At 37.6% G+C, this 25,155-nt stretch overlaps 2 protein-coding genes across 3 annotated transcripts; one reads left to right on the top strand and one right to left on the bottom strand.

Moving 5' to 3' along the window:
* The first annotated feature begins 7,702 nt into the window (after positions 1 to 7,702).
* LOC107783233 (uncharacterized) lies at positions 7,703 to 14,285 on the top strand. 2 transcript variants are annotated; one of them, XM_016604200.2, is made up of 5 exons: positions 7,703 to 7,958; positions 9,226 to 9,649; positions 12,727 to 12,755; positions 12,852 to 13,766; positions 13,885 to 14,285. In XM_016604200.2, the coding sequence occupies exons 2-4, from the start codon at positions 9,322 to 9,324 to the stop codon at positions 13,743 to 13,745; spliced, it is 1,251 nt and encodes a 416-aa protein (XP_016459686.1). In that variant the 5' UTR covers positions 7,703 to 7,958; positions 9,226 to 9,321; the 3' UTR covers positions 13,746 to 13,766; positions 13,885 to 14,285. The 2 variants fall into 2 exon arrangements, with proteins under 2 accessions (XP_016459686.1, XP_075110332.1); XM_075254231.1 differs by having other exon boundaries at positions 7,836 to 7,976.
* A 637-nt stretch (positions 14,286 to 14,922) lies between these two features.
* LOC107783234 (26S proteasome regulatory subunit S10B homolog B) lies at positions 14,923 to 21,011 on the bottom strand. Its single transcript, XM_016604201.2, has 10 exons — positions 20,811 to 21,011; positions 18,147 to 18,266; positions 17,576 to 17,712; positions 17,325 to 17,486; positions 17,062 to 17,148; positions 16,890 to 16,976; positions 16,653 to 16,790; positions 16,134 to 16,325; positions 15,961 to 16,059; positions 14,923 to 15,279 (listed from the first exon to the last, which is right to left on the bottom strand). The coding sequence occupies exons 1-10, from the start codon at positions 20,914 to 20,916 to the stop codon at positions 15,205 to 15,207; spliced, it is 1,203 nt and encodes a 400-aa protein (XP_016459687.1). The 5' UTR covers positions 20,917 to 21,011; the 3' UTR covers positions 14,923 to 15,204.
* Between the last annotated feature and the right edge of the window lie 4,144 nt (positions 21,012 to 25,155).

The following is a 25,155-nucleotide window of genomic DNA, read 5'->3' as shown; positions in this document are numbered from 1 at the left end:
GCGAACATAATATCACATATCAACCACAAACGGCGATAAAGTTGCAAGTACTTCCTAACTTCATCGCCGACTTCAGCCTGAAATCGAAAGAGAAGCCACCCACACCTCTCCTCAAATATAGGATCTGTGGATTTTGTACACCGATAGTGCCTCTAATGCATTAAGGTCCGATCTAGGACTCATACTCGAGGTCCTGACAGGCGAAGTAATTCGCCAGTCCATAAGATGCCCGCACATGACTAACAATGAGGTTGATTATGAGGTCGTGATTGCAAGATTAAGGCTGGCACTCAAGTATCGAGCGAGGCGGGTCGTCCTACGCTGCGACTCTCAACTCGTCGTCAACCAAGTCACAAGAACTTTCCAGATCAAAGAGTAAAGGTTACAAAAATATCAGGCCGAGATCTACAAGTTGCTTCCCGAATTTGATGAATTCCAACTCAACCAGATCCATCGAGCGCAAAATATTGAAGCAGACGGCCTCGCCAAACTAGCGGCAGCCACTAAAATGATAACCGAAGAAGGAAACATGGTCACCCTTCTCCACTCATCGATCGATCAAATCGAGGTAAGGACTATAAACCTAACTTGGAACTGGTGCAACTGTATTGTTACATACTTGCAGGACGGCGTGCTCCCAGACGATAAAAAAGAAGCCAAGAAGCTTCGAGTGCAAGCGGCCAGGTACAACATCATCGACAACGACCTATACAAAAGGACGTATGGCATCCCCCCAGCAAACTGCTTAGTCCCAAATCAGACACGATGTGTTCTAGAAGAAGTCCACGAAGGACATTGTAGAGCTCATTCCGGCAATCGGGCTCTGGTCAGATATCTCATACGAGCAGGCTACTACTGGCCCATCATGAAAAAAGAGGCCGCTGACTTCGTGAGAAAATGTAAGGAATGCCAAAAATATTCTTTTATGATCTACCAAGCAAGTGAGCACCTCCACTCAGTCACCTTCCCATGGCCTTTCATCAAGTGGGGGATGGATATCGTCGGCCCCTCCCTACAAGGCGAGATAACGTACGATTTCTTTTAGTTTTAACTGACTATTTTTCTAAATGGGTAGAACCAGGAGCATTCGCCCAGATACGCGAACAAGAACTGATCACCTTCATATGGAAAAATATTGTGTGCCGCTTCGGCCTCCCCAAAGAGACCAGTTGTGACAATGGACCCCAATTCACCGGGAAAAAGGTCGTCGAGTTCATCGAGAAGTATCATATCAAAAGAATACTCTCCACCTCATACCATCCCGTAGGAAATGGGCAAGCGGAGTCCTCCAATAAATCAATACTGAACATCATGAAGAAAAAGTTCAAGAACGCCACGGGACTATGGCCAAAACTACTGCCAAACGTGCTATGGGCATACCACACAACGCCAAAAATGAGCACAGGAGAGACACCCTACTCATTAGTCTATGGGACTGATGCAGTAAAACTAGTCGAGGTTAGAGAACCAAGTTTGAGATACTCTCAGTGAGAGCAGGTCGAGGAACGATGAAAGCAGAAGGCAGGACCTCGACAAAGCTGAAGAATGGAGAGACATGGTCTACGTAAGGATGATCGCCCAAAAACAACAGGCAGAATGATATTATAACAAAAAAAGCTAAGGTCAGACCTCTCAAAGTCAGGGACTACGTGCTCAAGGCCAAAACCAAACAAGTAAAGACCCGCGGAAGGGCAAATTGGGATCAAATTTGGACGGCCCGTATAATATTACAACAGCAGCAAATAAAGGGTCGTTTCAACTAGAAACAATGGAAGGAAAACTACTACCGAACAACTAGAATGTCGCACGCCTCAAGTACTTCAACTTTTAAGAACAAGCTTCCTCCATGTCGTACTCTTTTTCCCTCGCTTGATTTTTGTCCCAACTGGGTTTTTTTAAGGAGGTTTTTAACGAGGCAATAAGAGGGATACCCCAAGTCAAAGTACGGATGGAAAAGGCACGGGACAGTCAGTTTATCGGCCAACCTCTCGACACATCTCCAGGTCGCTCAATGAAGGTACTAGATAGACCGAGACTGGAATGCCGACCCGAAAAGCATGTCAATTTTTCCCAAGTATGAGAAAAGCAAAAATGTAAATTCTCCCATGTGTCCAAAACAAAATTGCCTCAGTGTCTACTCGACCTACGGTCACAACAAAAAAAAATTACATTCGACCTCGTTTGAATTAGTTAAAATGACACTCAACCTCGTTCGAATTAACTTACATTTGACCTCAATCGAGTTAACTCACATTCGACCTCGTTCGAATTAGTTCACATTCGATCTCGTTCGAATTAGTTTACATTCGACCTCATTCGAATTAATTAAAGAGACATTCGACCTCATTCGAATTAGTTCACATTCAACCTCGTTTGAATTAGTTAACATTCGACCTCGCTTGAACTCGCACTCAACGTTGTTCGAATTAATACCTTTCGGTCGTGGCCATGGCCAAAACCAAAATTCTTATGATCAAGGCGATCAAATGGAGAAACAAAGCACAAAAGCATACAAGCCGAGAGAAGATAGATCAAGTACGAACAACAAAAATAATATTCCATACTTCAAAATAATTACAAGGGCTAGCATAGACGCCCACAAAAAATTACAAACAGAAGAATAATCACTCGCTACTTGTCCCAACAGCGCCATCTCCACCATCACCATCAGGATACTCGTCTTCGTACCAGGCTTCTTGCTCAATCCCATCCAAATCCTCCTCGCCATTATCGGTCCCTAATAGCAGGATCATAACCATAGGCAGCCCGAGCTACACGCGCCTTCGCATGAGCATCCTCAAAATCGATCTCAAGAACTTTTCTCGCCGTCATCAATTCCCTGAATATATCTAGCTGAGACTCCGCGTGGATCCACTTCTCATATAAATCCTGCGGAATGTCAGGATTAGCAGAAGTGTAAGAGGAGAACGGCCGAGCCAGAAATTGCGTCTTCTCGGCGTCGAGAATGACGATCTGGTCACCAAGACTCGAAACCTCTTTTCTAGCCCCCATATTCGCTCTTTGAGCCGCTCCTCTCTGAGTTTGGTCGTCTCCAAATTGCTTGCCTGCTCAGATTAGAGAAACGCACATCACAGCTTTCAAAGCCTCCACTTTCATTGAAGCCGCCGACCGAAACAATTTGACCTCCAAGTCTGACGCCTTCTCGGCAACCTCACCACTTAGGACATCAGCCCTAACCAAACATCACTCAAGCTAGGATTGCAAAGATATCACTTGGGCCTTGGCTCCCCGGCTCACCTTAAGCTCCTCTTCTTTGTCCCTCAACGCCCCTTCAAGGATGTTGCACTTGCCGATGACCCTCACTAACTCATCATCCTTCTGCTTCAGCTCATTCCTGATGGCTTGGAAGTTGCCCCTCTCACCAAACTGCCTACAAATCTCGCGGTGCTTATTGCGGTACTCATGGTATTTTTCTCTATCTTCTTAAAAATATTTTATGCCTCTCCGCTCGATGGGCACTTTCAATATCCAAAGTGATGATCTAGAAATAAAAAGGAAAAGAAGAAAATCAGTCAAAACCAAAGAGTAGAGTGCGAGGCACGGAAATGAGAGAGGGTAGAAAACTTACCCTAAGGGTGAGGCCGGCTATGCCCAATGATATGGCGGCGTCATTCAATGTTTCGAGGGTCCTGCCCTCAACGTCGTAGCCAAGGGGACCTAAGGAGGGGATTACGCCCTTTGTATTCACCAGTAGGTCCCGATCCATAGGAACCACGGTGGTCCTCGAGGAACCATCCAACCTGACTTTAACGCGAGTAAACCTCTCACTCAGCATCTAAACCTCGTCAGGATCAAGGTCAGACCGCATCTCACAGCCGCCCTCGCTAATCCACCTCCCTCGTTGGTAGACGTAGTGGGAACATCTACCGACCTCAAAGATGATGGCCTTTCTTGAAGCACGGTACCTGAAACTTCCACAGGCAGCCCGCCAATTCCAACCTTGACATCTGGCAAAAATATGCCCCACGGTCCCCGCTAATGGCAGGACCTCAAATGATGGGTTTGCCTGATCTTCAAATGCGGCTACGGTCGACTCACGATCATCTTGGGTAGAGTCTACCGCCCTGATTACCCCATCTCCAATGTCCACCGACCTCCTTTTTGCGAGGAACCAAATCGTCCTCGCTCGATGATGAATTCTCATCTATCAGATGCAGCACTGGAGAGGTCGAAGTCATTGGAACTGATGTCATCGATGAACGAGCTGACCTAACCGACACGTGAAAGGGAACAAAAGTAGAGGGTCAAGCAGACCTGACCACGATCACTTCAGGAGCGGATCCTGTTACAGTGGTATTTTTGGCAAAACGTAGGGGCGGGGGTCCTCGACCTTCTCGAGGATCCTTGGGCTGAAAGCAAGAGAGAAAAGATTAGGAGGTCGACCCCCTCAAAACGATTGAGGAGAGGCGACCAAAAGGCTACGACAGAATTTAAAACAGGCACTCACCGGACATAAAAGGAGCGGGACTAAACCTCTTTAGGAAGGCTAGCCATTCTCGGATCCCCACTGTATAAGAGAGGACCCAGCTAACCCAATCATGGATTCCTCGACCAAAGGCGGCGGTGCTACCATGGCTACCCAAAAAGATGAGGTATCAACATAACAGAAACTAGAAGTAACGCAAAATACAAACAGGGAGAGGGAGAATCAGATACTCACAAACGTAGTTCCAAGCCTCGGGGAACCCGTTTGTGTTGGCCACTACGTCCTCGGTCTTGATGTTGAAATAGTTGAGCAGAGATATATGGTTCGCCTTGTCGTCCATTTGTACTACTAGGCATTTGCCACCACGGTGACGGTGATGCATCATCTTCCCCCTATGAAAGCTAGGGGAGAAGAGGTGCATCAGATGTCGAACAGTCACCTCGACCCCGGCCAACTCCGCATATTTTGAAATCATGCGGATTAACTTGGGAAAGAATAACCAACGTGGAAGGGGTACGCATAAAAAGCGCAGTATCTAGGGCGGTGTATCTGCACCACATCGTGCCCTACATGAACTAGGTCTATATGAGCGAGAATTTTGAATTTATTTCTAAACTCAGCAAGGCCCGCCTCATACATCGACAACTCTGAGATCTCTGGGTCATCCTCGGGCATCTTAGAAAAATCATACCTAACCTTCTCAGCACGAGGAATATTTTCCTCCACAGTGGAAAAACTATCATCCTCAGCAATATCAATCCTATCGTCATAGGGAGGTAGGCACACCGCCAACGGAATAGGTTCATTTGCCCTCCCAGAACCGGAAGATGTATTAACCATTTTTGTTGGTTTATATTTGAAGATGATATAAGAACAAAAGGACCGTGAGTAGCAGAAGTCACCAAAACCAGCGAAAACAGAGGCACGAGAGTAAGAATAGCAGGAGCACAAACCCTGAATGGAGAAGAAAAAAGAAAATAGAAATTCTTAAGGTTAGAGAAAGTAAAGAGTGAGGTCAAGGGTTTCAATTCTCTATTTATAACAATCAGGGCATCAGTATTGAGGAAACGAACCATCAAAGCCCAGCACAGGTATCAGAATGGTAGAGGCACGGGAAATCGGGAAAACATGTAATAATGACGCATGACGTCATGACGTCACTCCGAATTAATGTAACCATAGGTTATGGCTCACACAGCGCAACATAGCCACCTCGACTGGAACGATGCTGCTCGAACTGCCTGCCTAAATATCTCGACCATAACTAACAGAGTTCGCTTATCAAGGTCATCCAGGGTCGGCCTCAATAAGCGGGGGGACTAACTGTATGGGTCTAAATTTGCCTTCAAGAGATTTAAAATGAAGTGGCATTGCGAAAAATAATATGGCCGAGGTCGAGACCTAAATAGTGGAGGTTATAACTGAGCAGTCGATAATGGCCGAGGTCAAGCATCGAAGGCGGCAGTAACGGCTAGTTTTGTAATATGATCTTTAAAAGAATATTCTAGTGAATATTCTTTGTACCTGTACTTTTAGGGTTGACTGGAGGTATGTCACATATAAATAGAAAGAGAGATAAGGTAAAAGACATGTAATATTCGCTGATAAGAACATTCTTCAAAAGTAGACTTTCTCTCTAGATAGAATACAAACATTATATTTCTAAAAAGATTCGATTGTCTATTATTCCACAACTTTTTCACCAGATCCGAAAAGGATCCCAATATTCTCGTATTTGTCTTTCATCCATCATTGTCAGGAGGAGGAATCATCCACCTCATCCAATATTGGATTAATCGTTCTCCTTATTTACTTTAATGCCATTTAATTTTATTTAATTCTTGACATTCCCTCCTCATTAATGGTCTTGAACCATTAAATAAATATTGCATTTAATCTTCTTCCAGCACTACTCTACTTCACTGTTATTAACCATTTATAGGTATGAAGTCATTATTATTATTAACTAAGTTTAACCCCTCATTATATAAATTTAATTAGTTTAATCAAAGATTTATATTTTTGGTCAAACACTCTCCAACAAGTCATGTTTTCTAGTCAATATACATAGATTTTATACTAACGATACACGGTTATACATATATTATACATATATGTTAAATATTTATCGGCTATTTTAAATTTAAATAATCAGGTAAACGGCTATTTAGCTTAGTTTTTCAAACTTTGATTGATATATAATAGTTTTAGCGAAAAAAAGAAAAAAATATGTAAAAGATATGTTGGCTGTTGCAAGATGACTATTGACATATGCCTAACTTTTCCAAATATATATATAGCATGTGGCATTGCTTTGACCAGCACTTTTCTTCCCATTTCGTTTCTTTTTTGATTTTGTGCGCGATGTGTTCCCATTTGAGCCTTCATCGAATGTCGACTGACTTTTCAAACTCAACTTACTATCAATACCGTCCCACACTCCCACTTACTTCCTATTTTCTTCATAGCCCTTCGTTTCTTTCTGTTCCGTTTGACTAAAAGACGTCTAGTGGACCATAACTTTTAAAAAGGCCGCTCGATACATAAACCATTTTGTATTTATGTATGGTTCCAAAAAAAACTATACTTTAACGGGTGTAATGTAGACAGTCTATTCTAAAACAAGTATTAGTAACTATTTTTACGGCTCGAACACATGACATATAGATCACACAAGGTCAATTTTATCGTTACTTCAAAACTCTTAGTGGATCATAACTATATAAAGAAATAAAAATTTAAAATTCTTTTAAGTTACATATAAAAATAGTTTTTCCAATAGTTTAATATTAACTCATGGTGTACAACTTCAAATCGCATTAGTCCAAGACTTCTACTTCTTGCAAATTATACTTTCAGTTTCAATTTGTATGATGCAGTTTGACTTGGACTCGAGATTAAAGAAATAAAAGATATAAAATTTGTTATCTCAAATGATATGCCATAATTGTAACTATAATAGTTTTAGAACTTGTGATCTTAAAATATATTATAATATTTATATAACTATAGAAATTTATCATTAATAACCATCCAAACAAGTTATCAAGGTAAATGATAAGTTTAAGTCAAATAATATCTTTTAATAGAAAGTATTTTTTTGTACGAATTAATTAAAAAAAACCGTGATATTCTTTTTTAAAACGAAGAAGTAATTAAAAATATCGATGATTTCGCAACAAAAAGGAAAAGAAAGTCCTTTTTCTTTCCATCTGGATGCATTGATGAAAAGGAGGTAATTTTAACCAACATAACAAACAAAGCAAGTCTCACTTAACGCCGTTAAAAACAAACGATTCTTCGTCGTAGAATTTCTAACCCCAACAGTGGAACGGATCTGCAAATCGCCGTCTAAAACGACCTTAACCCCCCTCCCCACTCTTCCCGCAACTCAGAAGAGGAAGAATCAGAGCCTTTACCTTCTCTCTCTATATATACCCACCCCCTCCCACCCTCTTCACTACTCCCCTCACTTTCTGTGCTTGACGGTCGCCGGACGGCGAATTTCACGGTAGGAGACTTGATAATTGTGAGGATAATATTGTAATATATTCATATATTTTCAATTTTTTTTTGTATATACTTATTTAGAGCAATAGAATTTGTATTTGTATTTGTTTATGACTAGACATATGTGACTGGCTATTGATTAAGTAAAAGAGAAATATGCTCATTCTAAGATTGCTGGGGAGATACTTGGTAGCTTTTTGTGATTTTTTAAATATATTTTTTAATTTGACTGCAGTAAATTAATGCTTTTTTGGCTTAACTTTCGGATCTCTATGATCTCCGTGGTGTAAGATGAAATTGAATTAGTTAGTTAAAAGGTATTATTTCATTTTTAAAAAAAAAATTAACCTGGGGAAATGAATCTTTGGCTTAGTTCGGGAATTTGATTTAATGGATGTTGTGCGTTGGGTTTATTGCACGCGGTGCTTTAATGTGTAATTATTAGGACGAATCATGACATGTTTATCAGCTTTGCTGATTTATTGAGCAGAAATGTTTGTGTTGACTATACCGTACTTCTTCAACATGAAGCGTTTTTCAATATATGTGCTTTTGTGTAATTATTAACATGAAAAATGACCGTTTTGTTTGGTGTGATGATGACGTGAGTTGTGCTTAAATGGAGAAATATGGTCAGAGAGGATTCATATAGTCAGCTTGGCAACTTGTGTGGGACTGAGGCATAGTTGTTGTAGTAGTAGTAATGTTTGTGTTGACTGTACTGTAATTCTTCACTAGAACTTTGTTTCAGTATGATTGGATTATTCTCTTTAAATGCCTGGTCGTTGAAGTATTTTAGACCTATAGAATTTTATGTAATTGGAAATCGCAGTTTGATTTTGAGCTGAAATTGAGCTTTCAAAAATGGAACTTTATTTTCTAGGAATGTTACGTAGGTGTATGAATGAATCTTTTTTTTTTCCTCTCTTTTAAGAGAACTCTCCCCGGATTCTCAGCATTAGCATCTTTCTGCATAAATCTTATTCTATTGGGCGGGGGAGTTTTATGGATGATTTGGTGACGGCTAGATTGCTGTCTTACGTTCTGGGTGCAAAACCTGAATGGGTTATAAAGTGCGAGCAAGCTGGTCATTTATATAAAGCATTATGTCTCAAACCATTTGCATGCTTTATGCATTCAATATCCTACTATGTGAAGGATAACTTTTGCTTGGATTCTTGTGTACGAAAAAGATTTTGCTGTGGTAGTCAAAATGCATATCTGCTTTGATTTTGATTGTTTTGACCTCATTCCCTTTTTTGTTTCAGAAAATTGAACTTTCAAATTTGGATCATGGAGTGAACATGTTGGCATTGTCATTGGTCTGACTGATAGCTGCCTTTCTGTGTTGTGTGTAAGCAAGCATGGGTTCCGCTTGTTGTGTTGCTTCCAGAGATAGAGCTGTTATAAATGAATCATGCAGTGAAAATTTGCAGAGGAATGTCTGCCACTCGCCTACTTGGAGCTTTCGGTGGGATAATCGGAGACGAGTGGCTGGGGAGGAGACATCAGTGAATTGGTCTTCTGATGGAATTGGTGGCAATGACAGATTAGAATTTAAATCTGGGACAACTGTAGGAACAGTACATGCATCTGAAGAGGGTAGTCCATTGGATAGTTTCAGATCACTTGCATGGCAAAAGTCACCAGTTTCTGATGGAACTAATCGAAACTTGTCACTTCCTTTATTGGGTAAATACTTGCACTCCTCTCGCTTTTGCTTTTGTATGAAGGGAAACGATAATACCTGATAACTAGGTGATTATGCAAATTGAAGAGAAAAAGGATGTGAGGTTCTGATAGCAAATGAAGAGCCTGAATTGCCTCTTTTTTTTTTTCCTTTTTTTTTTTTATTAACTTTGTGAATTACATGTTTTTCTTTCTCCTGAGTGCGAGATATGGATGTACCACTTTGTATTATGAGATACCTTATGGACGCTTTGTGATTTTGTGCGGGGATTGTGGAGTCACAAGTTTATGGAACGTCATGAGTCCTTTTCTCACGTGATAAATGTTCATTTACGTTGAAATGTAGAGAAAGGTTGGATGAAGGGGAAGTCTAGGTTTAGAGTTGATTTTAAAGTAAAAATAGGAGGTATAGATAACTGAAATAAAAGATGTTGCATATGTGTGCTTCTCGGATGTGAATTATTGAGATTGTACAATGAGTTTCTTGTTTATCATGAGCTTGTTGGGTGTCAGATGCTATACAAGTGGCTTATTAGCATCTGAGATGTTTAAACTGTAGCATTTTTGTCATAGAGAAGATTGAGCTGCTGTCAATGGTGATTAATCGCTACTGTCTTGATAAGAGGATATTATCCCTTGATGATGATATAAAGAGGAGAGGGTAGACTCAATTATTTGCATATAGTCCAACTGGGGAGGTGCAAGATGTTTAAGCTGAAAAATTAGTTTCTTATGCTTCTTGTGTTGCTATAACCAATTTTTTATATCATGGGAGCATTTGAAAGATTTGGTTGCACATTTGTCATTAAAATGAAGTGTTGCTTGTCACTTGCTTAATCTAAGGATAAAGAAAAAATAAGTTTTCACTTGCTTAAATAGAGGGTAATGGCTGTTGGTCCATACTTTGTGTTCTAGGAAACAGAAATAATAGGTTTTCTAGGGACGTCTTCTACTACTCCTAAAAGTTGTTTTTCAAATATTTGTTCTCAAATGAATTCTCAATCTCCAAGTTTTCTCGTATTCTTCATATATATGACTTGCACCTGTATTTGTGTCAGAACTGAAGCAAAACATTGTGAGTTTTTTTTCGTTTTCTTGCTAACTAGAGGTATTTTCCTGTTCAAAATAACGTAGAGTTATTTTCCTTAACCTTCAGGAAATGCCAACCTTTCCTCTTTAAATCAAGAAGCGAGATCAGTAAAGTTTTGCTGCATACCTCGAAGCTGATTTGGACTATGTTTCTTTGATTTGGAACTTTTTTTTATGTATAGGGGTCAATGTTGAGACCTTTTCTTCTCCAACATTTTAGAAACTGTACTGTCGAGTTACATATTGACCAACTAATTCCCACGATGTTTACTAAAAAACTCATGATTTGAGTGGTAACTTTACAGTGTGAAATAGAAGATTGGAAGCCTCCGATTATTCCTCACATAGTGGAAATTTCCTCTTTGGTGTTTCGTTGTGTGAGGCAAGCATCATTGGCTACAACCCAAGTAAAACAATTCACCTTGGATGGAGCCCTGTTCCTATAAAACTTGTGTTAGGAGTTGTTACCCACTTATAGTCAGATTTGACTGAAAACAAGCCTTTGGAATGTCTTAACCACTCTACAGAGTCAGACTTGTTCACAGCTGTAGACGTGTTGTTCAAAAGTCACGACAAAAGACATGTATTCTCTATCTCTCAATCATAAAAATGTCTTCTAATATGGGTTCCAGCCTAGATCATGTTTAACATCATCAACTGCAGCATATTACTGAGAGGAAATAGTGTACAGATCTGGAAATTAATCTTGAGAGGGGAAATTCCCAGCCAGTTGCCTTTGCAAACTCTAATCTTTTTGTCATCCCCAAAAGTGATCTTGTTAGAGAAGAATGTTCCCGAGAAGGATCTAATAAATTTCCAGTAACATGTGTTATGCGGAGAGTTTTGAAGTTTTGTGATCCAGGGATCTAGTAAAGAATATTTATGTCACAACTTTCCTCCATAGAGCACTGTCATCTTTGCTAACACAACCATTTCATACGAAGAATTTCTTTGTGTTTTTTCAATCGATTACTCCCGGACCACCCCATCTCTTATCTGTGATGACTTTGCTCCATTTTACCCTTCTCTTGTTTGTTACCTTGCCAAAGACAATTTGTCTTCTCAGCTTGTTCAATTTGTCAGTGACCAAAGTGGGGGCAGGAAACAGGACATACTGTACATAGATAGGGCATCGAGTACACTATTGATACAATTAAGTCTGCTGGCCAAGGAAAAATATTGATGTTTCCAATTTGGAAGTCCTTTTTCTGGCTTCTTGAATGCCGTCCCAAATAGAAATAGATCTGAATTTTTCTCCCAGGGGTAATCCAGATACTTAGTGGGAAGGTTGGCAGTGTTGCAATAAGTTGTCGCATGTTGGAACAATGTCTTGAGAGAACAAGAAGCTCTTCGAGACATTAATTATGAAGTCCAGAAACCGCCTCAAAGATGCTAAGAATCATACTGAGAAAAAGAACTTGCTGCCCTTCAGCTTTAACGTTTTAGGAACGTATTCTCTAGTGTTTTTGTTTTTATAGATGGCAGTACTCGGGATGGACATGATGACTTGGTTTTTAATGCTTTTTCTTGAAGTGGTTTCATTCTTCCAAAGGCATTGTTCTATTATTTTTGTGATTGACACTCTTATTTTTAAAATTCTCCCGACCCCTTGATGTGATGATATTTTGGCGGCAAGAACATGTTGTAGAATCTTTAAGTGACTCATAATAAGTATTAATTTAGAGGCCTATTGCATATTTACCAAAGATTGTGGTTCTTTTATATATTCTATTTTCTGTTTCTGTTTTGCGCCTTGATGATACCATTGTTATGAGGAAAAATATTTTTGTATGATTTTGATGTGTAAGTTGCTTTGGCAACCATCACCATTATTCTTCTTGTGACTATCTTTTAGATGCAAGAGCAACAAAACATGAACTTTTTCATTTTCTTGCCCTTAGGTTCTATATGATATGAAAATATAACTAGAGTTTTGTGGGTGGAATCATATGTTTGATCGTAAGATGACAGTATTATTCTTGCCTTTGCAGATCCCTTAGTTGAGAGGACTTCCACTGAGGTAACAATAGAGCGGTTTAACTTCTTTCTGAAGACAATTTCATGGCATATTTATAAGTTCTTGACATGCTTGCTTTCTTTTATTTTTGCTAATTAGGTTAAAGAATCAGACGGTTCATCAGCACTTTCATTCCCCTCTCCTGGAAAGCTATCTCCATCTGCTCCCTCTGTTTCATCTTTACCTACATCTCCTTTATCATCGCGTAGTCAGCTGCTTCCTGCTAGCTTTACTCCTAGTTTGCCTCACCATTCTTCAGCAAACCTTCTGGGACGACAAGTACCTGATCGCCGTGTACCGGGGCTGAAGTCACCTACATTTTCAATTTCTGAAGAATCATCTTCCTTTGTGCTCCCTGGTTGGGGTAATGACTCAACTAGGGGCTCTCATGGTGGGTCATCAGATGGTTGGTCAGTTCCTGCCTTTGCTGACCTGTCAAATCCTCGTAGAGACAGGTGGTCATTTGATAGTGAATCCTTTGGTTTCCATCGTGAAAGGGTTACTAGTCAAAGTTTTGGTTCACCTTCTTCCAATCTCCAGACATGTGCCGTATGTGCGAAGCTGTTGAATGAACTTGTTGTTGCTGTTCTAGTTTGCGGCCATGTTTTCCATGCTGAGTGCTTGGAGAATATGACGTCTGAAATCAACAGGTATGACCCAGCTTGCCCTGTCTGTACTTTTGGGGAGAAGCAGACCTTGAAGATGTACGAAAAAGCAAAAGCTAAGATGGATTTGAGAGCTAGAAAGAGATTCCGGAATCGGATTGTCGACAGTGATATTAGTGGCAATCTTGCTCGGTTTGAGCATCAGAAAAGTAGTCCACATGACGGAAGGTGTCCCAGGATGAGCTCCAGTTCCAGTATGAAGAGCTCTTCAAGGAAGCCTTTCCTACGGCGTTATTTCTCCTTTGGTTCAAAGGGATCAAGATCCTACTCTGAGAGTCTTTCAACTCGGAAAATGGGGTTTCTCTGGACAAGATCTAACAAGGGGTAGGCTTCTTTGTGAACATAAAAGGTAAGCTTCTTTTATAAATTTTACCCAGTCATATTGTGACCTGTGAAGTTCCCATCCCGTTTACATCCTCGCTCTCCGTCTGTCTGTTAAATGTTTTACATTGCTTTAATATTTGCAGATACCATGGGTAAGTTCTCTCAGCTACCTTTTTGGATAGTAGAGAGTCGTGATAGCAGTCATGATCTTGATGGTGGAACTGCATTCACAGGCAGGTTTAAGTAACCTTCTGAAGTATACACTGTAAAAATGGGAACAATATAGGCTGGATGATTGATTTGTCATATAGGAAAGGAGAAAATACAAATTTGAAAAATAGTTCTTTCACAGTGTACGTTCTTTTGAATTTCTTCCATGTCAAGGCCATTGTCCTGAATATTTGTATCTGCTTTAAAGTGCCCATCTCTATTCCCTGTACGGCAACCAGGTGTCTGGTGTTCGACGCCTGCCTAACAGTAGGAATGAGTAATCAGTCCCTATAGAGGTTTCTTTGGGTTCTTTTCATATTTATCATTCAGTCAGAGCGCTTAATACTTTATCTACAACCTTGAATGTAATACACTAGACTTTATACACGAGGGATATTGAGTATATAAGTTAACAAGTCTTAGACCTAGTGACGCGTTTTAAACCCGTAAGGGTCTAAGCCGAGAGCGGACAATATCACTAGTAAGTTGGGCTGTTACGTTGAATGTCATGACACCTTAAAAGCATTGGTATTGCTCCCTCTTAATTACATCCAATACAATCAAATCAAGTAATTACTTAGCCAGACGAAACAGGTCAAACTGTGTAATTCATCCAATTACATCCAGATAGCGCTCTTAAAGGGGCAAAAAATTTGATGGAGAAAATGTAGTTGGGAAATTGTGAAAAACACAGAGAGGCGGCTTTCTTCTATCCTCTATACCAAATAATTGTCTTTTTGCTTCTTTCGTTCACATCAACTTCTAACAAATGAAACAACAAGAGCAGTCAAATGAACCTAGACTGCTGTTACACATTTACCTCGATTGTATTGCAAACTAGTAATAAGGCAACAAACTATTTAATTCAATTCGTGATTCTCAAAATCACCTTCAGCAACCAAGAACTCCAATTTTGACTGCACCTCAAAGTCATTTGTTAAGTTGCATGTGGTAGTTAATATGAATCAGAATTCAGTAACACAAGCTAGCAAGGTATAAGCATATATTCCGACCAATCTTCATCTTAACGTCCACTAAATACCACAAAGGACAAAAAAATCTGAATAAAGGTTCTGCGCTCAATAAAGAAATAGACTGGGTGTGGGATGCTCTCTTGAAAAATGCTTTACATAATTCTTGAAGATGGGCAATACAAGTAAACTCAACTACAATTGTAGGACGAGAACACAGCCAAAGATTGCGGCCAGTCTAATAGCTCCTTGGGGTTATATCACAGAGACACAGAAATCCCCTTAATCCTTGCCAAAATCAGCACTGTAGTGCGCACTTGATTCAAGTTTCTTTGCTTCATTCAGTTTCCTTACAGCCTGTAGTGAAATATTGAAACTTCATCTCAGGCAATGAAAGAGGAAAGGGAAAGAAAATTGAAAAAACAGAAATAACTATGAATTCAATAAAAGAAAAACAGAATACTCCTAAACAAGGTACAAAAAAGTGAACATTGACGCATGAAGATTTTTCTTAGTGCATCCCTTCATGCGATAAATTTAGAGCACCCTCTCTAAGGCAGTTTTTCTTAACATCTCTGATCCATGTATAGAAGTTCAATTAGGCACATTTTCCTTAGGACAACCACCACCAGTACATTTCTTATAGTGACGAACTCTAAAGGGTCGTTTGGTATGAGGTATAAGAAGGTATAGCGGTGGTATAAAAATTTAATATCACCTTAATACTCTGTTTGGTTAGGTATAAGTTATCCCGGTGTTAATTTTAACACCGGGATAACTTATACCTTATAGAGGGTGGGGTAATTACCACCGGTATAACTTATACCTTCTTCTTATAAATTATACAATTGTCATTCTTAATACAACATACCAAACAGTGAATAAACAACAATCCCAACATAACTTATACCGGCATAAGCCCTATTCCAACCAAACGACCCCTAAGAGGTCAATTGATTCACAAATTTTTTAGCTCATTGAGACTAGGCAATTACCATCTTACTAATTGAAAACACGGGAAAGAAGAATCAGACATACCTTCATGAAATCCTCATGGATGACATAATCACGCTCTGCACGTATGGCACACATACCAGCTTCAGTGCACACATTACGAAGATCAGCCCCATTAAAACCCTGAGGAAAAAACACATTGTCATAACTCCGTCTAACACAAGCAAACTAATTTTCATAGCATCACTAGTACACACCTCAGCAAGCTTAACAACCGCTTCATAATCAATGTCGCCATGTTTGGCAATTCCAGCAGCATGAATCTTGAGGATCTCCATTCTTGATTGTTCATTAGGCAAGGGTATTTCTATCTTTCTATCTAACCGACCAGGACGAAGAAGAGCTGGGTCCAAAACGTCTGGCCTGTTTGTTGCCATAATCATTTTTACCTGCAAGCAGAATAAAATCACACCTACTAGCCTTAATGAAATCTTTATTTTAAAAAAATAAAGTGGAAAACCAGAGGAACACCACAGTAAAAGCCTACTCAAGCAAACAACTCATATGCGCTTTCCTGATTTAAGCAACATTCTCCGTTTAGTATGTCTATATATGATAGGCAATCAAGTTATCAGGATATCTTTTATTATTTTGGAAGCCGAGAACCAGGAACAGGAAGTATGGAGTACAAAGTATGTACTATGCACACTGCAGATCTTTAATCTACAGAAATTCCCAATATAGCTACTTAGGGATATACAGCTAAGATCAACGACCTTTCCAAGCTGATCAAATCCATCCAACTGATTAAGCAACTCCATGAGCGTTCTCTGAATTTCGCGGTCTGCACTTGTTCCCTCACTAAATCGACGTCCACCAATTGCATCAATCTCATCCATGAAAATGATGCAAGGCTTCAAACAAAGACAAAACTTGTCAGTACATTTTAAAGCAGTACCAAAATGGTTCACTGGATTTAGTATACCCAGAGAGGATATCTTTGAAGTCCTTACTTGGTGATCACGAGCATAGTTAAACATTTCCCGGATTAATCTCGCACTCTCACCTATGTACTTATCAATAATGGCACTTGACACTACCTGCATTTTCACCAACTATGAATAAATACCCATCTTACAAAGTACTTTAAGAAAGGAGGAAATAGCCAAAACCTCTAGTACTCACCTTTAAGAAATTGGCGTCAATGTTGCTAGCAATTGCCCTGGCTAACAAGGTCTTGCCAGTCCCAGGAGGCCCATAGAGAAGAACACCCTGAGACAAATAAACTTGGTAGCATCAGAAGAGATTTGAAAAGCAGAAGCAATTTCATCCATGCCAACACCATGAAGAATACACCAGAGACATGAATATGGTTGAATTATATGAAACAAGATACCTTTGGAGGCACCAGAGACATGAATATGGTTGAATTATATGAAACAAGGTACCTTTGGAGGCTTAATTCCAACACGGAGGAAAAGCTCAGGGTTCATTAAAGGTAGTTCTATTGATTCTCTCAGCTCTCTGATCTGATCTGACAGTCCGCCAACAGCAGAGTAGCTTATATTGCCAGGATCTTCATGAAGCATATTATATACAACAGGATCAACCTGTCAGCCAATCTCAAGATAAGGAATTTGGGGAGGGGAAAATGTAATAATCTCTATAAATTTCCCAATACTAGCACAGATATACTAACTTCACGTGGGAGTGCCCTCATGATTGTAAGAGTCGTCATATCGAGAACTACTCTAGTGCCTGAGGTCAGTTTTTCCTTGTCCACTTTACTGCGACAGCCAACCACATACCTTGGACCGCTACTGGCTTTCACAATCACTGAAAGATATTACATGCTTGTAATTAGTCTCACAAATTTCTTCCACTTGTTAGAATAAAGGAAGTAAGCCGGGTCAATAGTTTGATTCCGAAGTCCGAACAGAATGCAATAAGAAGATGAACAAATAGTGAATATGCTAATGCATGGTCAAAAGCTAAGAGAATAGAAACAAAAACGAATAAGCAGTACACACAGAAAATGTAAGCATGATTCAACCAATGAATAGCACCACTTGTCACTGGCTCACTGATATCTTTGATGCACAAAACCACAATGTTACATTCAGAAGCAGACTCTCTAGTTGAACAAATGAAAGTTCGCATTCGGGGCCCCACTTCAGCATCATTTATTTTGGTGATGGGGGCACAGTAAACTCCTTAAAATCAATAGATCTCAAATTGAAGACAGGAAATACAAGAAGAAAATGTATTACAGCGTTCATTATCTAGAGGTCGGAGCACTTCTCCGATGATCTGCCCAACACTCTGAAGCGACTTCAGATCATCTTCTGTTTTACCATATTCCTTTTTGGCAGCTCGCAAATTCTCTCTCACTGTGTACAATTTTACAACCAGCATCAGTTATACAACCATGGAACACGAAAAACAATAGACATAGAATAAAGATTGTTTGCACTTGGATGATAAATTGCTTGGCATCTTACAGAAAAATAAATAAATAAACAAATAGATAGATAAAATAAGAGAACATGATGATACAGTATCATTAAACATAACAAAGCAGAGTCGCTGCTTTGAGTTTTCATCTCAATTCCTGATGTTATTTGATGATATCTGGTTAAAGCGCATGAAAGCTCTCATTGATTATACGGAAGTCGCACACTAAATACAGACAAAACCAGAATAATTGGCCTATCAGAAATTTTACAGTGGAGAATTATAAAGAAAAGTCTTCGCTACCTCCTCTCTAAAAGAAACACTGGGTAAGCTATTCAACTGTTTCCATATACTACTAAGGTTTTGACTTAAGATGTTGCTTTATAGAACAAAACAAGAATTTGGTGTCCAATGGCGAGAGAACTATGCTGCAATATTTCAGATTATTATGATTCTTTCAGAAAGATAAAATAAAGCTATGATTTGTAGGAAGGAATTACTTTCTTAAGAATTTATAAGAAGTTCTGAGAGGTTGTGATGTTACGTTACACATCATACAAAGGCAAGACGTTTTTTTAGAAGGAAAACATGTTGCAATGCTTCCGACCTGTAAGATTCTTCAGGAAACAAAAAATAAGCTATGTGCTGACTGTGACAGGTTACAGAATTACACTTCAGATTGATTTGCAAGATGTAGGACAAGAACAAAGCTTTCCATTATTAGCTTATTTATTACAAGGATAAGTCAAACAATTGAGATATCTTTCTAGTTGAAATCACTAATGAGCTCAGGAAACTTATTGTTATAAGCTAGTAGCTATATGATGATTGTTGACCAGACAGACCACATAAACTGACAATTCAAATTGACTTGTGTATGATCAAGAATAGAGCTCAGTGCTCACTTTCTTCAGTTCATTGTTCAAACTTCCGAGTCAAGTAAATCAATGATATTATGTGTTAAAATATGTGTAGATTCACGACATGTAGCCCACGCACATCAAAGTAAGAAAGTAATTACTCCCTCTATTTCAATTTATGTGAAGAAGAAAGAATGACCCCTATTTAAATTTGAAAATAATTTATCTTAAACTTTCCATTGGTATAGCCACACAAATGTAATAGCACGTGTAAGACTACAAGTTTCAAAAGCATTATAGCCAGCCAAATGTTATGAAATGTTTTAAACTACACGTTTCAAAAGTCTTTTTTTTGCTTAAACTTCGTGCCCAATCAAATAAGTTCGCATAAATAGGAATGGATTGAGTACTTGCCTTTTGGTACACAGAGAATAATAGCTTCGGATATTGTAAGTAGATCAAGATTCCAATATAAAGAATCTCTCTTATCTATTATCACAACTAATTCAATAAGAATTATTCTTTCTGCTTTTTCTCTTTTCACATGGTATTAGAGGCTCTAAATTTTGTTATACACCTAGGTAGCAAGATATTATCAGTTTGCTAACCAGGAGAAAGTGAAAAGCATGGTCATTGGATGACAAACATCTAATGTCAAAAACAAATAGAAACTCTAGAGACCTTCACACTATAGTGGCACTCATTATGCATTGCTCTAAATCAATTCTATAATCTTCTATTTGTTTCCTTCTTATCTTACGCATTGGTGGAGCGACCTTTAGCTAAGGGGTGACAAATTGACCTTCATCGAGAAATTACACTGTGTAGCTAGGTAAAATATTCTTTTTTATGTATATGTACTATATGTTAAATCTCCTCGACTTTTTTGTGTGTTTACTTCTTTATATTTTGACCTCCTTAGTGAAAAGTATGGCTCTACCACTGATCTTTAAGTGTTGTTTTATTCCTACGCAAAGCAATATCACAGTATAAGCACAAGGAAATATTCCTAGCAATGCAACAAAAATCTCAGATCAACCACTGAAACAAGTGTTGGGGTGGTTCCAACATAAGCTAAGCTTTTCTAGCATCAGTAATTCTCGACATCAGGACTTTAGCAGGAACCACATACAAGTAAAATATGGCTGCATTACATAACTATCATCACATTTTATGTCGGCTATATGAATCCTCTATATCCATTCACAAACTTTAGATTTTTGAATTCTGCAATTCCTCTCTCTCCACAGACCATACAGTATCTATCCTTACCCTCCAGAAACCTAAAAACGGAGACCACAAATTTTGTGCATCTAAGCAAATGATTATCAACTAAAAATATGCATTTTAATACTCTTTCTGATGGGACAATGATATTATTTTTTAGAAATTCTATTATCGTTCAGAGGCAGATGCAATATAACAGCAGCTTATGCACACGTACAAATAGAAACTTTAAACATCAGCTAATTACGCCTCAATCCCAAACTTTTCTATACACGTGTATATAGGAAAATAGCTACGTAAATAAACACATATGTACACGCATCCACTGCCTTTAAATCCTCGATCGACTTCAATTTATCAAAGATAGGGTTTTGAGATTTTAGAGAATCTTACCTGTTCCAACCCGAGCATTTAGTTCCTTGTGCTGAAGGAGCTTTTTCCGGTAATCCGCATATGCCGTACGGCGGCGGGCGGCGGCCTCATCTCCCTCGCTCGTCATCGGAATTTGCTCAATAACTCGCCTGCGTATATCCGAGTGACTTGGAAAACAAGACGTAATTTGTGCGATCTTTTTACACACCTCTTTCAGCAGAGGGAAGAAGTAGAGGTAGCAAATAGGTGGGCTTCGGCTACTTGACTTTATTCAAGCCCAATTGCTTGTTTTTGGATCTAGGCCCAAATACTAAAGTAGAAAAGCCCAACTAGCCGTCCACCCAATCCCTTAAACTAAATATAGTCAGTGGAGGTATAATATATGTATAATTTATATATTATATGTGTATAATCAATGTATAATCTATGTATATAGCTAGAAAAAATAAACAACGTTATAACCGGCTATTTGTGTAAGGACTCCATGATGAAATCCCAGATTGCATTATTTACACTAGGTGGTCATTTTTTGTGACATTGTAATTAGAAATTGACCACTTTTTTAAAGTTAGATTCGTGGTCTGAATTTTAGTTTTGAATTTTAAACTTTCAAACTAAGCAATCATTTTTGAATTGGGATTTTTTTATTCCTATACACTATTTGAAACTTTATTATCCTTAATGTCCATGTTTAGCTAATTACCTAGCATAAATAAGTTTTGTTTACAAATTATATGCACTCCATTTTAAAGGGCTCCAAATCCATTATTAGGATCTTCAATCAAGGGATTTAGTTACACAATTTTTCTTTTTTCTCTCCTCTCTCCCCTCTTCTCTCTAGAATATTAAAATCTTATGGAGACCATGTCTAATCTCATCGGAGACTGACTGCCCAAGTGCTACCTGCTAAATGGACTCGAGAACATCTGTGCCTGAATGATAAACAAAATCATGAAGGAACTCCGAGTAATTGTGTCTAGTATGAGCCGGTGACATATCTTTTTGTTGGAAACATATATTCCTCACATAAACAGGAGAAAAGAGATAGATGGTGATAGCTAATCTATTACTGATTGTGATAAAGTTCAATTGAACCAACACGAGTGAAATTCTTTAGGACTTACTTCTGTATTTAAATATTACTCTTGGCGTTAGCCTATAATGATGGAATAATTTGCACTGAATATCTTCCTACTACTCGACCAAAAAATACTATAAATTGATTAACTGCAAGGAGGCTACAGAAAGCAATTCCACATCTTGCAACTAATTATTAAGTAATTCCTATTTATCTAACGAGGCAGACAACTTGATGTGAGTTTTTCTTTTACCAGCAAAATATAATATATCACTGAGTAATCAATGAGATCATTAGGCAACTTTTAAGCATGTCTGAAGAAGAGTTTGGGCTGCCAAATCCCATTGTTTAATGATAACACATTCACTGTTGTACACAATGTACTCTCTATGCAAATGTTATACTGGTTGCGTTTACAACTTATCTGCAACATTCATACATTATTTCTACCAAATTATATATAACTACAATGTCATACCACTTAAATACAAATTTAATACAAAATTTATACAAATATGTCTTTTGTATATTCTGTATCTGATTTATACATAGTAAAAATAAATTTCATACAACTAATTATATATTATACAATTTATCTACAACTTTTACACTTTATTTCTACCCAGTTAAATACAACTACAATAACATACAACTTAAATACAAATTTTATACAAAATTTATATAATAGGTCTTTTGTATATTTTGTATCTGATTTATACACAGTAAAAATAAATTTCATACAACTAATTATATATTATACAACTTATCTACAATTTTTATACATTATATCTACTCAGTTATATACAACTACAATATCATACAACTTAAGTATAATTTTAATACAATGTTGTTCAATTTCATACAATAGTTAAATAAATAAAAGAAAAATATATAAACAACAAAATATAATTTTACTACAATTTCGTAAATATAATGTATATCATGTCGTCTTCGTCTTCGTCTTCGTCTTCGTCTTCTTCTTCTTCTTCTTCTTCGAGTTTCAATCTGAAATTCAGCCAAAACCAAGTCTAATCTTCGCCAAAACCCCTCAAAATTGAGGTATAAACTCCGAATCATATTCCAATTATTTGCAACAACACCCAATCCAAACAAATAATAATTTTTGAAAACCTAAATTCGAATTCAAAGCTTCAAAGCTTTTTAATGGATGTCAATGATGGAATTGCTGCTCTCTTTTCCTTTTGCTTTACATTACTTAAATTAGGAATTGAGAGATAGATACATACACAAAGAGAATTCTCAATTCTTTGCAACAACATCCAATTCAAACAAATAATATTTTTTGAAAATCCAAATTCAAATTCAAAGCTTCAAAGCTTTTTAATGGTTGTCAATGGTGGAATCGTGTATGGGTGCAAGATACGTGGGAGAGAGGGATGGGATGTGGAAAGAGAAACGTGGGGAAGTGGAAGATATGTTAGAGTAATTTTAGGACACTAATTATTATCATTAATTCCCTTAAAATATACGTAAATGGTAACTGAGTATATAAAATATAATTATAGTAAAACTTAAGTAGGAAGGGTAATATAATTTCATATAGTGTATAAGAATGTAAAAATCTTGAATTGAATTTCAGACCACGATCTAATTTTGAGAAAAGGGGCTAACTTCTAAATACAAGGCCACAAATAGCTATTCGTGCAAATCACCTATCAAACATTTGCAGATTTACTGCCAAGTCACGAGAGTATTATAGAGTTAAAATAATACGGGCTAGTCAATTTTCGGACTGGTCATTCAAAAATAGTCAGCGGTTACAAAGTCATTGAAAAATAGCCACTATTTTGTTGCAACAGGGACCGGTCCAACATAATATACTAGAAATCGGTGCACCTGTATGAAATTCTAGCATATTATGATGGAACTCCAACACGCGGAAAGTGCCAGCATAATATACTGGAGATTGGAGCACCTGTGTATGAACTTCCAACATATTATACTGGACTGGTATATTATACTGGAACTCCATTATAATATGATGGAGTTCCAGTATACTTATGCTGGAACTCCAGTATATTAGGCTGGAGTATTTTTCGGATTGTGAACAGTGTTTTCGTTCAGATTTATCTTTACATGAAAAGTGGCTAAATTTCGATTACTTTTGAAACTGTGGCTAGTTTTGAATGACCACTTGTAAATCTGGCTAATTTTGAATTTCTCTCTATTATAGAAATCTGATTAAATAGGGATCTTTATACAAATAACCAGCTGAATATACTGTTTATTTTTTCTAGCGTGTATATATAAATTATACACTTTAATACCATGTTATGCCAGCTTATTTTAAGTGATCAAGTGAGCAATTACTTAGATTAATTCATTCATCTATTAAATACTCAAAATAGTTTTACAAATAATAAACTCTTGAGTTCTCCAAGCGTGAAGAAGAATGCTCTCCTACTTTAAAAGAAAGAAAATATATTTGCTGAAGAAGAATGCTCTCATACTTTAAAAGAAAGAAAATATATTTGCTAACATTTTTTTTTATCTTTAACCCTCCATCACATATTTTTATCTTCAAGCATTTATTCAAGTAATTGGACATGAATATAGTCACAAATAAAAGGGAGAAAGAATAATATCCATTACTTGTAAAATATTTTCACACACTTATTTGTGTAGTTGCAGTACTTTTTCGTTAATCTGAAGTTATTTATTTTACATGTTCCTCACAATGAGTTTCATTTCTACACGAAATTTAAAAAGCAATTATAAGAGTGTTTATATACTTGTATTTTGCTTTTGAAAAGTAAATACTATGTAAATGTTGTAAAAGATCAGCGTAATGATCATGTATCCTTTTTTCGATTTGTCATATAAAACAACTTTTTTTAGAAAAGTACAAGTAATCAAAGGGAAAAATAGGGAAAAAAAAAGAGAGGACCAAGATGAACTTGAGCCAATAGATTATCAACACGAGATATTTACATCAATTCAATGAATATATGATACTTCCTCCGTTCACTTTTACTTGACATGTATATTAAAAATAGATTTTCATTTTTACTTATCACTTTACGCATATCAAGAAGAATTTTTTTTTTCCCTGTTACACCCACAGTATTTATTACTCATTTCAAATCGTTTTCTCAAATTCAATAAAATATGGATCAATTAATATGGATATCATGGTAAATTATGCACTTCATTTATTATTTTTTAAGGGGCGTGAAAAGTCAAAACGTGCCAAGTAAAAGTGAACGGAGGGAGTACATTTTTCATATCCATATTTATCACTTAACATGGTTAATTAATACATATTAT

The sequence above is a fragment of the Nicotiana tabacum genome, chromosome 5, assembly GCF_000715075.1.
Source record: "Nicotiana tabacum cultivar K326 chromosome 5, ASM71507v2, whole genome shotgun sequence".
Classification (NCBI taxonomy): Eukaryota; Viridiplantae; Streptophyta; class Magnoliopsida; order Solanales; family Solanaceae; genus Nicotiana; species Nicotiana tabacum.
The sequence above is the reverse complement of the archived record's forward strand: the minus strand, read 5'-3'. Positions and strand labels throughout refer to the sequence as shown.

Bases quoted from the DNA above. Each gene is read 5' to 3' on its own strand.
- LOC107783233 (XM_016604200.2), top strand. From the start codon at position 9,322: ATGGGTTCCGCTTGTTGTGTTGCTTCCAGAGATAGAGCTGTTATAAAT. The intron at 9,650-12,726 runs GTAAATACTTGC...TTGCCTTTGCAG, and splicing joins CTTGTCACTTCCTTTATTGG to ATCCCTTAGTTGAGAGGACT. The intron at 12,756-12,851 runs GTAACAATAGAG...TTTGCTAATTAG, and splicing joins TTGAGAGGACTTCCACTGAG to GTTAAAGAATCAGACGGTTC.
- LOC107783234 (XM_016604201.2), bottom strand. From the start codon at position 20,916: ATGACGAGCGAGGGAGATGAGGCCGCCGCCCGCCGCCGTACGGCATAT. The intron at 16,791-16,889 runs GTAAGGACTTCA...CTTTGTTTGAAG, and splicing joins ACTATGCTCGTGATCACCAA to CCTTGCATCATTTTCATGGA. The intron at 16,326-16,652 runs GTCGTTGATCTT...TTCTGCTTGCAG, and splicing joins GATTTGATCAGCTTGGAAAG to GTAAAAATGATTATGGCAAC.